The following is a 15000-nucleotide window of genomic DNA, read 5'->3' as shown; positions in this document are numbered from 1 at the left end:
TACAAGGCCACAGAAGTGTCATCCTCCCCACTGGTCTCGTGACCTCGGCATTTGAAGAAGAATTCTGCCTGAGTTCCGTTACAGTCTGGGGTCTCACATGTTGCATTTATCTGGTGACGTAAAATAGTGATGTGAATTAATTGCATCTCAGTCACGATGAATACTACCAATTATAATACTCAAATGCAGTACCTTTCTTCAAAAGGACTTTTGGATTTGGCAATGAGAGTCCATTGCAATGATCCCTTCCTAACTTCAAAGATCAGCAATAGCATGCACTCATATTGTGAATACTATAACTTCAATTTATACAGACTTTTATCCAATACTATGTCACATCTGTTTGTAGTTAAAATAACATTAAAGTGGACTCTAAGTAGATCTTTTTTTCCTTCAGGCCAATGTAATGGTAACCTATTACGATGTAATCATTGTACTAATTTAATACTGATTTATGGAAAGTTTGTACCATAAATTTGCTATGACTTCACTATGGGCAGCTTTTTACCGTTATCCAAATAAAGAAGCATAACATTACTAAAATATTTTCCATAGAAATATATAAATATAAGCTTATGATATTCACGTTGCCTTTGATGTTATCAACCAACAGATAATCTATAGTCTGACATTAGCCTCTCAATTATATTCGATCCTAGTGCTTCCTCATACGAAAATGTGTTAATAACATAACTAAACAAACTAACCTTCCCAGGTTGAAGAACATCCTCCCAATTGCAAGGGTCACGATGAAGTGTCAAAGCCCCCTGCTTACAGGATGCGCATCGAACGCGTAACTTTCCGACTTGAACTGAATTGCATGGCACTACACAGTAGACGTAAAAGTGAGGTCGCTCTCCCATTCCATCATAACTCTGAAAGAGAAATTGATCATAAAATATACAGACTTGCATCTAATGACTGATGATGCAAAGAATAAATCATCATTTTCTTTCTATAGTTCCATCAGTTGGGATACTCTGTGGATAAAAATTCAACACTGGCCTTTGTCACATCTATCTTTCTATATTAAAACCTGATACTGATGATCCAATAATTCTCTTGTCTTATGTTAAATACTCTAAAACACAAACACATTCTATACAAAATAATAATATATATTTACCCTATGAAGGTCACACTTAATCTATAATATGCCTAATACTCTAACATGTAAAAGAACTTGCAGAATCAAGGTCAAACTACACTTTCTATTTGTTAGTCAACTAATATCAAACATACTTCTCTCTCCCTTCTCTTGCCTTCAGTTGTCACATTTCTGACATTTCTATACATCAACAAGCAATGATTCAAAACATTTACCATACCCTGCTTCACCCCCCAAAAAAATATTTATAAACTACACCATGAGAAACATACCATTTAACATTACGCCTTGCATATTATGTACTTCCTGCATGGACAAGTATGCATTACACAAAGGACAAGGTGTGAAAAATGATTCAAATAATTTTTCTGCAAATTTCTCATTCTTTCATGACATTTCTAAAGTTACTGATATTCATGATTGGGGTAAATCAATTGTATATTACTCTTAAATACTAGCAAAATAGACAATGCAGTTTAAGATATATTCTACAGATACAAATCATTATAATGGCAGATACTTTGCCTATTCTCCTCCTGATTTACACTGCTGACATCATAAAATGAATTTTAAAAAGCAACAGCACTACAAGATTGCAAAATTGCTTATCAATTGTCTTCAATAGTGCTTGCTGTGATATGAATTCCCAGTACCAATATCTACTATATTATTGGTTCAATGGTACCTTTTATTTATGAATCACACCCACAGGCTAAATATCTATCATATTAAACAAATTTTCACAAAACTATCACATTATGATTTAAACAACTTCTTCCATCTGACAAAATAAAACCAAAAAGGTATCCCTAAAAAGAAAAGAAAAAAAAAGAAAAGAATCAACCACAAAATAAAGTGAAAAAAAGTGAATAACACAAACAAGAAACAGACCAAGCGCTCTGCCGTGTATTATCAAAGTCTACTGTGAACCGAACATGACAAACACAATGGAACATAATTGAGACGACAGACAAGAGAGATGAAATACTTGTGGGTGTTTGATGGACTTTTACTAAATTTTGAACTAAATATATATGCAGGGAGAGAAAAGGAAATTAAAAGGAAATTACAGTAACAGCTAACTCTTACATATGTATTTAAGTATTAGTTTAGTTTACTGTCCTTTGCTACCTTTTCCCTTTGTATGATTGAAAGAAAAAACAACATATATATAAAAGAGTCAAACTGAAAGAGAAGGAGACAGAGAGAGAAAATGACAAAATGAAAGAGAAAGAGCAAATGAGAGAGATTCATCTTTAACCCATTCATGATGGATGACATCATATCAAGTCATTGTAATACAAATAAATAAAAAAACTAAAAATCTTATGTACTGGCTTGCACTCCCTATAATAATTGTCTACTCAAGCAAAATTACAAAATTATTCAGCTTACTTTTAGGTCTCTGATACTTTTTTGCTCCGCCTCTGTCATCTGTATGGTTATAACTGTTGAAGCGTCGCAGAGCAGCCTTCCGCAAGACCTACTAGATGTGGAGGGCCCTGGCATGGGGCAGGAATCCTCAGGGAGTGGTGGTGACGCTGCCTCTATTCTGGCTTCAACTTCAGCATTTGTGTGTCCAGGTGTTGAAGGCACTTCTGCTCCATGGTCCTGTATTTTTTCAACCTGAAATTGTAAAGATATGTCAAAGAAAAGTGGTGAACTAGACATGATAAAAGTGGCTCCTTTTCCAACCTTATGCAGTAAAAGCCATGCCAGAAGTTTCAAAATGTTCTTGATAAAAGTGGCAGAGGCCAAATCATCAAAAGCAGTAAAATGGACACAGTGAGAGAGGTTTCTGCAGCTTTGTATCCTAATGGCCACATCAAAATCAGATCTAAATATGTGCTGAATGCCTGTTATGATGAGTCTGCAGGGGTCTTTCCATCTAGTTAGATATTTATTCAACTAATGATGAATAGAAATATCTACTTTTTAGTCTTTTCTGTTACAATTTCAATTTTGCCCTTATGAAGATAGTCACTGTGCAATACCTTTCACTTGAAAATTGAATATTGTTGTGGGAAGCTTACAGTCATTCATTATAAAAAAAAATGATAGTCTACTATTCACATATTCTGCAACACAATATAAAAGTTATGGTTGCAGTGAATTACTATTCTTCAAATAACATTCATTAAGGTTATACTAAAAAGGAATCAACGCAAAGAGTAAAATCTACATACATTAAATACAGTATCTTCTATTCAACTGATGCAGACACTCTCAGACAGTTCTTGTTGCCTTGTTCATTCCTTGTGTTTTATCAGCAGAAAGGTATTGCACTTAGTATTTTATATAAGTATCATAAGGCTTTTATATAAGTATCATAAGACTTTTATATAAGTATCATAAGGCTTCCTATAAAATCCACATCAAATTTCACAATTTTTCTGTTCTAAGTAAGAAAGTTATGAATGTTAAAATTTCCAACTCAATATAGCTTTTTCCCAATTGGTGAAAAAAAGATAAATCTACATATGCAATAAATATCAACAAATTATACAATGTACTTTAGCACTAATAAAAATACTAACCTCTTTCTCAACCTGAGCAATTTCTGTTCCTTCACTCCTGTTTGCTTGAGATTTAGAAGTGGAGGCAGCGTCTTTTACTTCAGAAGGTCCACTGACGGCCTTTCCTTCTTCTTCCTTTGAAACTACTCGGACGGCATGGAGGATGCTGTGATTGCCCAGGTCACACTGACGCATTACCATGTCATCTGGCAATTCTTTTCCGGCAAATATGATTCTTAGGTTGTCGGCCGGACTCTGAAGTTTGGGGGCCAGGGCAGTCTTGATCTGCGATACCGTCCATGACTGGTCTAGCTTTACGCTCACCTAGTGTGGTAAAGTACTGTTAAGTACATGTTAATCATTGATGAATCACACACTTAATATAAATTGGAATAACTTAATTGAGTCAGCTGGTTTCAAGTCTGCTGTCTAACCATTTTATGTAATTTTTATGTGTAGTGGTGCTTTTCATTCATTGAACCAATATAAAAAACTATTTAAATCATACAAACAGTTATTGCTGCATGTATTTCACAATTTAATTAATTCAGAAGGAAAAAAAAAAAAAAGTTTAAACATGATAATACATTTCTTCAAGCAAATAAAAGCTGAGAGAATGAATTCTATCAATACAAAAAGAATACCAAATATAATCCAACCTTTTCCCCCGTATTCGTCCTGACGTAAACCTCCAGTTCATTTGAAACGGCAGCCTGCGGTGAGCCAAAGCCGAACAGGGCCATAATGGACTGCCATATCCCAGACAGGAGATCAAGTAGATAACTAAGCATGTCCCCTTGGTTATCTCCAGTATAATATACTATTCACACTGGAAAAGAATACACAAATTAATGTGAAATCGATGAAGATAATCTACGGCTAAATATTGGAAAGTGTATGTCCTTCCAATTGAGCAAAGATGTTCCTACCAATAAAATCACCTAAAATAAAAAATAAAAAATCCTGTTTTGGAGGATAAACTTGCATGATTATGATATGAAATTATTTTATACTACCATAGATACACTTCCTATTTCAGTAACCATAACTCTTGAAGACAACATTTCACCAGGTAAAAGTTTAATCTTCTATAAAAAAATATGAGAGAAAAATAAAAGGAAAATAGTAAGAATGTGAGTCTAGTTTTTACAACTAAGTACAGCTATAAATAAAAATAAAAAAGTTTATAGAATGTAAAGACTATTCAATTTCTACAACTGGAAAAGGTATAAAGTATTTGAAGAAATTCCTTGAATAAACCACATTAAATAAATCCATCAACTAAACAGAAAATTAACAATCTCCTCTCTAAGTGGTCTAAACCTCACCAATGATTGAGTAATATCTTCTATAGCTATTGCAGCATAAGAAGTATCTATCTAAGGCATCAGAAAAAAAAGAAACAAATCATATGTTTGCATCATATTGCACACATTCAACAAAGCCTTTAATGATGGTTATGTAAGGAATTTTAAATGATTCGGGAAACGGTCTTGGTTTGAGAGACCTATTATTTAGCTCTTCTAATCTTGACTTGATACTATGCACCTTTTCCACATGAATAGTTTATTCTTATTTGATGATATTGTCAAAAAATCATATATATTAGAGGGTAGTAAATGTGTAAATGTCAAATACTGACCCCATTCTGCCGTTCTCTCGTTCCGGCGAAGTAACAGCTGATTTTTGTTTACGTTCGCAGAAGCGTTCGCATACGAGTCCGGATCTCTTGTATGCATGCATGCGCTCGCATATGACGTCATGTATCGTAACTATGGCGGTATCTTTTATAAAGGATGGGGAATTAATCAAATTTATATTGTGAACAGCATGATTCAGTTAAAAATTGAGGTAATTGATAAGAGCGATCATAAAATATATGAAATTAATGCTATAGGGTTACTACAAGAAATCTTACAGCAAGATTTTTTCATGTGGACACTTTCTTTAGAGACCAAGCACAATAAGAAAGAATGTCCACTTTCATTTATCTCAGCTAGATTTAATCCAGTTAAATTATATAAGTTTTGTTTGAGGGAAGAGGTCATGATATATTATCGTGATGTATAAAAAAACAGACCTACATATATAAATTGTTATTCACAAGTTCCAGGTTTATCTGCAAACAGCATCACTTTCAAAGTTATCTTGGTTAAACTGAATAATATTTCCTTTCCTATTCATTTCCGGATTTTGAGATGATGCATTAAGTAAGATTGTGTGTCCTAAAGGCAGATGGTGGATTTTCTGCTTGAACTGCCCCTTGGATAATATATTTTCTAAACAAATAAAGAACTTTCCTATCTAATAAAAATATTAAGTATGATCTGACATATTTCCTTTAATACTGATAGTGTAATAATCTAGTTTGTGATTATATAATTTTGTTAACATCAATAACATAGTTTTATAACAATAAAATTGGAATATGAAAAAAAAAAAAAAAAAAAAAAATCTTTGCTTAGATCTTTTTCATAATCATGCTTATTCATCTTTTTAATGTAGGCACTAGAAAGCTGCAACAGAGCCCTATATAGTTCTAGCTAGCAAATCTATTTTGTACAATTGGTGTATAGATCATGGACAGATACAAGAAGGTTTCCTAACAACATTGTATTCAAACTTCGGGTGGTACACTACTGTACAGCGCATTCTAGGCCCGTTCACTGGGGACGCGATACGGCATTGTTTATTTAACTGATTTAGGCCTATGCGTTCGAGAGCCCTGGCATTGTGACATGCAAGGCTGGAATACCCCCATCGTGAATGGGTTAATTAAATACAAAGTGGCATCTGTCCTTATTGTCTGCAATCAAAGTACATTCTGTAAGAGAGACACTAGCGGAAATAAATTAATAAATAAAATAAGACGCATCATACAGTATTATATAGCATTATACAGTATGATTTTCTCAGATATCTCTATAAAATATGAAATAAAATGTGGGTATTAAAACTCCAGCAGAATAAATCTATATTTATATAGTTTTTTTTTGCATAATCTTATTAGCACACCTAAACTGACACTCATATTCTTCATACAAGTTATTCATCCTTTAACAGAAAAGTTAATTTCATAAAAACCACAAGATTAAAACAAGAGATTAATCAGGTTAATTAATCAACTGATAACTGTGTTTAGCAAAATTCCATAGCATATGAAACAATTTGATTTTTTTTTTTCTTTATTCAAAAATCCCTTCAACACACATACCATACTATAATCATCATACATTTCAGAAATAAAAATAACCAAGTTAATCATGCAAACATCTTTTAATCTTCTGTTTAAACCTTAAGACTAGAAAAAATCACATGTCTTTTTCTTTATACAAGTGAAAGATAGAGGCAGAATAAATACAATAATGTGTACTTTTCTTTCAAATAAAAAGTAGATATCGATACAATACATACTACTCAAGCTATGTAATTCTCAGCTAATGCAAAATATTGCCTCAAATAAATATCCTTCCTTTTGCAAATTCTACAACTTTATCTAGAATAATTTATTTTCTTACAACTGATTGTAGATGTATGACTGTCCTTTCTAATCGTAGGTCTTTGTGAGGTTAAAAGAAGACCTAAATATTAGAAATCTAAATACAATTCATTCTGGCAACATACCTGAATATGATAAAATCTGATAAAATCTGATCCACATCTAATTTCATGATGATTAAGACAGCAAACTTCAAAATAAATGTTTCCCATGTTATCTGAACACATGCAAGCAGAATCAAAATATACAGAAGATGCAGCAATACTTATAAAGGCAACAATAAAACAATTCACCACCAATCACTTGCCTTCTAAAAAAAGAAAAGAAAAAAGAAAAAGAAAAAAAAAAAAATTAGAAAAAAAAAGAACATGCAAATAAATCATATACAAAGTGCTGATATTTTCTTAGGTTTCATATTCACATGAACAATTCCATTCACTTAAAAGGAAAGCATTTTGAGTAAATTGTTAAAGCCGACAAATAAAAACAAACCCAATTCCGTAATACGTCCTAGGCTTATTTCCCAATTTAATTCATGTTCAATACTACAAAGTTCCAGCCTATACAGTGAGGAAAAAAAATTATCATCTAATTCAGTAGTCTTCAACATTCCACATTTCAAAATTACCAATTTCAAAACATTTGCCAACTGCATTTATCTAAAAAGGCTATGGCAAGTATTACTTTGAGCTGTTTTATACCATTTTAAAAATACTTTCAGTACAATGCCTCTCTCTATAACATACAGAAAAAAACAGGTGAAGAAACATATATATGAACTGATTCAATATTTCTTCTAATTATTATCACAACCAATATAAAACAAAATTAAACAAATATCTATGATTGAAGTCCATATCAAAACCTCAGACATTAAAAAAAAAAAGAAAAAAAAAGAAAAAGAAAAGGACAAAAAATATCCAAAGAGCTCCAAGATAACACTGCATATAATTACTAAAGAGATAATCTTTTTTTTTTTTCATTTTTTCATATTCTTTTTTTCCTTTTTGAGAGGGCCGGGCTATGGAATTTGACTATCTTTTCATCCTTCATACACATCTACTAAAGCTAAGTCCTGACATACATCCACAATACTATTTCTTCCAAAGTGCGAGTATTTCTTCTCTCCTCGCTGTACTGAAATCAAAATGGGATGCACTGTCACGGTTGTATCTGGAACGTAAAAATCCAAACTACACCATACTATGCAATAACTCGGAAGGGATACTGATGTGGTCCCATATTCCAGTGATGATTTGCAACAAGGTCATGTTGAGCAATAAAATGTTTGTGACATTCCTAAAGTGAGTTAGTTGGGTACAAAAAAAAAAAGAAAAGAAAAGAAACCAAATCATGCAAATCTACAATACTCAAAATTAATTTGAGACATACCCATGAATATAAAGACTTTAAAATGCATATACTTTCAAACACACTAACAATTATAACCCAGCAAGCTCTAACTCACTCACAGTAGTGCAAGCAAACAACATACGTGTAAACAAGCATACACAAATAACTGTTACAAAATATATGTAAAAAAGTATGTAAAAAATAATGTATAGTATATTGCAAAATATACTTCCTCCTCTGGTATCTTGCTGAATTTCAAAGACTGCAGAACACGATCAGTAGAAAACCTTTCACATAATGAATGAGATTAGATTCTCACATATTTACTATCATGAAGTAACATTCAACACAACTATCAGATCATGATCCACTACACAAGGAAATAGGGAAAAAAAAAAGAAAAAGAAGAAATAAAAACAGAATGAGATTCATCTCATTGTAATGCCTTACGCTAAGCTATGTGTAAAAGTACGTTACAGCGTAATTAGATGAGGGATTATAAAAGTAAAAAATGATGGTCATTACTTTTCCCAATAGCAAAGATGAAGAGATACAATTCGTAATTAGGTTTTAACTACTACCTGAAAGTTCTTGGTACACTTCTGCCAAAAAGCAAAAACTCTGAACGCCATTTACATCCACTCAAATTTAGTATCTCCATATAAGATGACAAGCAGGCGCCTCATAACATATTTTTATCATTGTCGGAATAGCAATACATAAATACCACATAACAAAAGATAAATATCACCAATAAAATATAAATTAATAAGTAAATAAACAATTACGCAAACACAAAATATTATCAAACTGAATCTAAAATTTGAAGCAAAATCCTTCGAAACAGTGATAAGTAGCACTGTCCTCCATCGAGTATATTGACTTCTCTTGCCACTCTCAAGGGAAAATGCCTATACAATTTTCACATTTCTAAAAAACAAGCCCCTACTTACATTACACAGTGTCTCCTACCACTGCCCGTCAAACCTAACAGTGCTGTGGATTTCAGTTCCCTTACAACTGAACCTTGAGGCTAGTCCTTTTTAGGTGCCTGAACCTTTGCTTTGCTTAATAATAAAACAAACTATAAGCTAGCATAGAGGAAAACTAGTTTAGTGAATTTTACTTTGAAATTTCCATTAGTAATAACATTGTTTTTAGTTACAAAAAAAAGAAAAGAAAAAAAGTTGGTAATCCTTCCTAATAATAACAATAACCCTTCTGATGATTCGCTCTATGAAACAATTAGGTCAATCTGTTCAGGGCTCTTGGAAAGAACTGGTTTCATGGTAATGTACTACATACTCTGATTGAATATATTTAATATATGTATATGTTTGTATGTTTGTATGTATGTATGTATGTATGTATGTATACATACATTGTATATATGTATATATGTATATATGTATATATGTATGTATATATATATATATATATATATATATATATATATGTATATATATATATATATATATATATATATATATATAAAATCAAAACCTTTACAAAAATTGACTTAGTGTACTACAATAGCAATTCAGTGAAAGGATTATTATCATAAAAATTCTGAAAACTCATAAGGTGACAATTTCTTTAGTGATTCTAAGCCATTAAACCATCTCTCAATATTTACAACAATCTGGTTCATTCAGCTATGTTTCGTTGCAAACCATTTCATTTTCTTGCTTCCTATACGTGTAAAACGTGATTGTGTTAAAAATAACTGTATTTCATTAATATACACATCCATGCAATGACACTACTTGTAGCAATGCCAAACTGAAAAGAACTCATTCTTCAGAAAGAAATATAAAAGAATTAATCCAAAGACATGGGCAACACCAGAAACACGCAGGCCTGCACACACATCACACTAACTACACACAGAACTAAACCAATTCAGAAATGATTTGACAGTGATCCAAGTATGAGAGTGTGAATTCAATGAAGTCAATGGTATCATGGTATAAAATGTGATATTGTGATGATCATTCAAGGCAGACATTTAATCATGATTAAGATCTATCGCAATCAGGAGCAAGAGAGAACAAGAGAGTGGAAATTATTACTAAACATACATAAATACAAAACAAGTCACCTTCTGTGGCTGAAGTGTTTGTTTGGCAAGATTTCCGTTTTAATTTTACTTTGCATGAGTATACTCAATAAAGGCTTGAATAATGCTATCAAAAGTAGTTCAAAACAGAATGATGAACACGTGTAAATAGTAACCAGACTGCATTCTATCTTACAAAGATTGGGTTCATTTTCTGGAGAAATCGGCATAGCTTGCAGATATCCTTATTCAGTGGTGCAATAATTAATTTATTTTCTTTTTGAAAACAACAAGGGATACACAAACCCCATCCCTTTATTCTTAAAAACACAAAAATACAAACTAAACCCTTAAAATACCTTTAATTTCTTTTCTTGTATAAAAATCTAAATCAACAAAGCTGTAAACCTGTTCTTACAAAAAAGATTTAACAAAAGAATTTCTTTAGTAAATGATCTACTTGAAGGTGATTCTTATGTTGCCTTTCCTATTTCTATCTTGCGTTGAAGAGCGCGGTGGGAATGATATATGGCAGCATCTATAAGGCCAGCGACTGTGTAAATCCCACCGATGATGGCGCAAACTCCCGTCAGGAAGTGGCCTAGAGATCTGGAAGAGGAAAAGCTCATAAACACAGGTGCCTCAATGTAAATGCGACAACCGACATATCTTGTGCATACTTAAGAATCTGGGAGGGAATAAATTGCATAAATTGAAAAAAATATATAAGAAAATAAAATCTTCAACCCAATTCATTACATTCTATATATACTTGCCCTTTAGCCTTCATATGAACATGGTAGAATACTGGCATTAACAAATTTCAGGCCTTCATGGGTCAAAAAAAACTAAAAAATCATTTACAATACATAATTCAATAGGAATACATAAAAAGTAAGTTAATATAATGAGTCACAAGGATTAGAGAGCAGTAAAATAATACCAAAGCCTTAACCCAAAATTCATATGATTCATCAATACATATCCATACACACATACAAACAAATACACACTTTCTCTCTTACGCTTTCCACTCGCCCTGTCTCTGTCTCTCTGTTATTGTCACTACCTGTCTAACTATCTCTTAACCCATTGGTTGCGGTTTTAATAAAATAGGTATACAGTCGGATGGCGGGTTTACATCGTCTGGCACTGTGCCATCCGCGTCTATGACTGCCTCTGCCTATGCAGCAGATCATGCCATCTGTTGTCAATGGGTTAACAGATATCAACTGTCACCATAGCTTTAACTTATTTCCACTTACTTGTGTTTTTCAGTGTACTTGACCATCATTGGAGACAATTCATAGGTGAAGAACACACCCGGAAGACCAGATTCTCCCAGCCCCATCTGGAGAGACTGACAAAAAAAAAAAAAATCTCCATATACTTGATTCTTAAGTTTGAGAAAAATGTAAAATGCAAAAGATAGATACACGTATTAGCTTCGTCAAGAGACATAGTAGTAAAAAGGATAGATATGACAAATAGCAAGAGTAATAATATTGAAAATAAAGATTATCCAACTGCTATTACCTTTTGGTGTTGTGTGACTGAAAACTGATTGGTGGATAGCGTTGACCCATCTACTCTCTCGTAGGTTGTGGGCACGATTTTGACGTAGTAAGTGATGGTTTTGGGTCCCTTCTCTGTCGTGAACTCTGTCCCGTCGATAGGGTTAGTTTTGCCAGGGATGTTATAGCCAAAGCTGAGGTGCCTTATGCGATGAGAGAGGTCGAAATCCTTCGTTTTGTACTGCTGGACATCATGTACTGCCGAGAACAAGGAGACCACTTTATTGCACCTGCATTCTTCAACATTACCAAAAGATATATGAATGGATGACTAAATCTTCAACAACAAAGTACTTTTAAATTACTGACCAAGGAACATCATGATAAATCTAAACTTACTGTGAAGATGATTGTGTTGGAAGGACTTCCCAGGTGCTATATGGAAATTACCCCCAACCTGTAAAAGGACATTTGTTATGATAACATAAGGTAGAGAAAAGAAAGAGGTAATGAAGAGGGAAATCTGCAATGTTATACAGGTACAGACAACAGTATAAGAAAAGGTAAGTAGGGGTGAGAGAATGGAATGATTGTGGGCAAAGGGAAATTAGTCAAGATAAAAACTAGGAAAGTAAAATATCTTGTCTCACTGATTTGTTTCAACATGAAACCAGGACATCATACTGCAAAGTATCCAGGATATGCATCATTTCACATCCTTACCCGGTTTACTTCCAAGTATCCATACATCTGACAGCCCTCCTTAGGTAGCTCCTCCGACTCCACCAGCTTACCCTCTCGTACACATTGCTCTATGTCCTTGAGAGGTGGCACTGCCCAGCCCTTGGTACGGTAGGCATCCTTAACATCTTCACAGGAGTTACAGCACCTATATAAAAAAAAGAAAAAGAAAAAAAAGATACCATTCAGCTTCAACCACTTTTCAATACAATGTGGGTCACCCACTGTATTGCTCTTTATATTTCTCATGCAGAATTTAATAGAATAGGATTAGAAATAGTAGCTTTTCATTTCAGCTGTAAAGTACCACAGACTTACTGATCTTTCTCTGATTCTGCCCCATAACAACTTCCACATTTTGGTGCTGTTGTGGTTACTGCTGAAGTACTTCCCACAGTTGCATTGGTATTATCTTCTTTGCTATGGCCAATATCTGTCACAAAAATGAAGATTAGAATTTGCAAAATTGTATAATGCAGACATTGCATATATATTATTCAATTAAAGATCAATGCAAGAGACATCAAAACAATATCAGATTTTTATCAAAAAGTATATACAGTAAACTATCATGGCAACAGAATTGCTTTTTCACATGATCACTTACGTTCTTGTCTTTCTGGGTCTTGCAAGGGTCTGCCCTGCAAATCTAGCTTCCGCTTGTAAATGTTATGCTGAACATTAACGTGCTGTTCCCCACTGAGGTCCATGGCATCCAGACTTAACACTTCATGTAAGAAAAATAACAGAGTTTAACAAAGGAAACCAACAGTCTTATTTTTGTACAGATCTATTTATTGAATCACTTTAGGATCTTTTAATCTGCATACCTACACAAATAAATATCACAGAAATAAATGTTGAAACTTATGCCAATAAATAAAACTTACACAGATAAATAGATATGATGGCAAGAATATGAAAAGATCCAATAAAGATTGGTGGCCTAAAAAGGAAAACTTACAATTGCATGGGATGCTGGGAAATATAACATCAAAATTAATCCGCAATTTGCTTCCTCTTGTAGTGTCAACGAAGAGGTCCTCTGCAATCTTGGGTGTTAAGTAGTCGTACAGTTCCGAGAGAAAGAGAAGTGTCATGAACATACCAGCAACGACTGTCACTGTTGGAAGAGAAAATAATAGTTCAAATAACTTCACCTGGCTAATAACAATAAATTTCTCAACTGCAGAACATAAAAGGGGTTGATAATTCTAAATATAAGACATAAACACATTGTATCAACTACATTTTATCTTCACCTTCTTATAGTTATATACATATATAGTACCTGCTGCTCCAGATATTGTCTTAATCTGGAAGTCTTCAAGAGTTTTTGGATATGCATCAAAGTGCCTTAGCTTATCGACAACGGATTTAGCAGCAGCTGACATCCTGCCTATTTCTAGGGTTCCCTTCTGAAAAGCAAAATCATTTGAGAATGACAAATTGCCACGTTCGCAGGAAATGCGAGGTCATAGTTAGTTTTAGTATATTCTTCCATGCTAGAATACACAAGATGAGGGAGTGATAACAGTCCTGATCATGCAATTTAGCAGATTTAGCTAAAGTGATTTTTTTGTATTAAATTGTGACATGCAGGGCTGGAATGCCCCCGTCGTGAGTGGGTTAAGCACCTGGTTCCTTTCCCATAATCAATAACAAGTACAGCAACCTTTTGACATTTTCAAAGTAATAATCATCGCGATTTACACATAGCAGCCTCGTCAATCCATGCCTTCCTTGTGGGCCTAACCTTCCATGAACACTGATCCTAAGAGAGGAACCTACAGTGGCTCCTTGTCTAGAAAAGTTCTGAATTTACATTACATAATAGCAATTTCTTTTACTGACATTAATGCTTTTCAGCTTGATTTGCTAATAACATTTGTGTCTATAGATGAAACAGGTATGAAGAACTATGGTTTAATTATGGGGATAACTCATTTTTTAAATATTCCAAAACACATAGAAAGAACAGGATATATAAGAAATATAAAGACTCTAATATATAAACTAATGTTATTAACTAAATGTGTCCAACAGTCATCAACATGAACCCCGTCATCACTGTTACCAATAGCAACAGTAAGTAAACATGCACCTCATACTTCTTAGAAGATAGAGGTTTGGTCTTTATCTATTCATAGTTATATCTCTCAATTCCTTATTTGATAAGAAAACTGTCAAGATGGTCTGAGTTCTCTACC

The 15000-nt window shown here is 33.3% G+C and overlaps 2 protein-coding genes across 3 annotated transcripts in view; both read right to left on the bottom strand.

Moving 5' to 3' along the window:
• Positions 1–6078, bottom strand: part of park (E3 ubiquitin-protein ligase parkin) — a 7209-nt gene extending 1131 nt beyond the window's left edge. The window contains exons 1-6 of the mRNA XM_043017350.2: positions 5267–6078; positions 4284–4453; positions 3646–3948; positions 2504–2734; positions 708–875; positions 1–110 (exon numbers count right to left, since the gene is read on the bottom strand). The exon at positions 1–110 is cut by the window's left edge and continues 1131 nt beyond it. Coding sequence (XP_042873284.2) covers positions 1–110; positions 708–875; positions 2504–2734; positions 3646–3948; positions 4284–4415 — 944 coding nt within the window. The 5' untranslated portion in view covers positions 4416–4453; positions 5267–6078. The remainder of the gene's footprint in view (positions 111–707; positions 876–2503; positions 2735–3645; positions 3949–4283; positions 4454–5266) is intronic.
• A 718-nt stretch (positions 6079–6796) lies between these two features.
• Positions 6797–15000, bottom strand: part of LOC122253920 (endoplasmic reticulum-Golgi intermediate compartment protein 3) — a 9764-nt gene continuing 1560 nt past the window's right edge. Inside the window, exons 2-10 of one of the 2 annotated variants that reach the window (XM_043017348.2) lie at positions 14082–14208; positions 13755–13913; positions 13398–13517; positions 13109–13223; positions 12773–12938; positions 12449–12506; positions 12072–12307; positions 11801–11895; positions 6797–11144 (exon numbers count right to left, since the gene is read on the bottom strand). In XM_043017348.2, coding sequence (XP_042873282.1) covers positions 11009–11144; positions 11801–11895; positions 12072–12307; positions 12449–12506; positions 12773–12938; positions 13109–13223; positions 13398–13517; positions 13755–13913; positions 14082–14184 — 1188 coding nt within the window. In that variant the 5' untranslated portion in view covers positions 14185–14208 and the 3' untranslated portion in view covers positions 6797–11008. The remainder of the gene's footprint in view (positions 11145–11800; positions 11896–12071; positions 12308–12448; positions 12507–12772; positions 12939–13108; positions 13224–13397; positions 13518–13754; positions 13914–14081; positions 14209–15000) is intronic. The other variant, XM_043017349.2, reaches the window with a different exon arrangement.

Source organism: Penaeus japonicus, unplaced genomic scaffold (assembly GCF_977035675.1).
Source record: "Penaeus japonicus unplaced genomic scaffold, GWHDUDI00000001_assembly GWHDUDI00000008, whole genome shotgun sequence".
NCBI lineage: Eukaryota > Metazoa > Arthropoda > Malacostraca > Decapoda > Penaeidae > Penaeus > Penaeus japonicus.
This window is presented reverse-complemented; position numbering and strand designations above follow the sequence as displayed.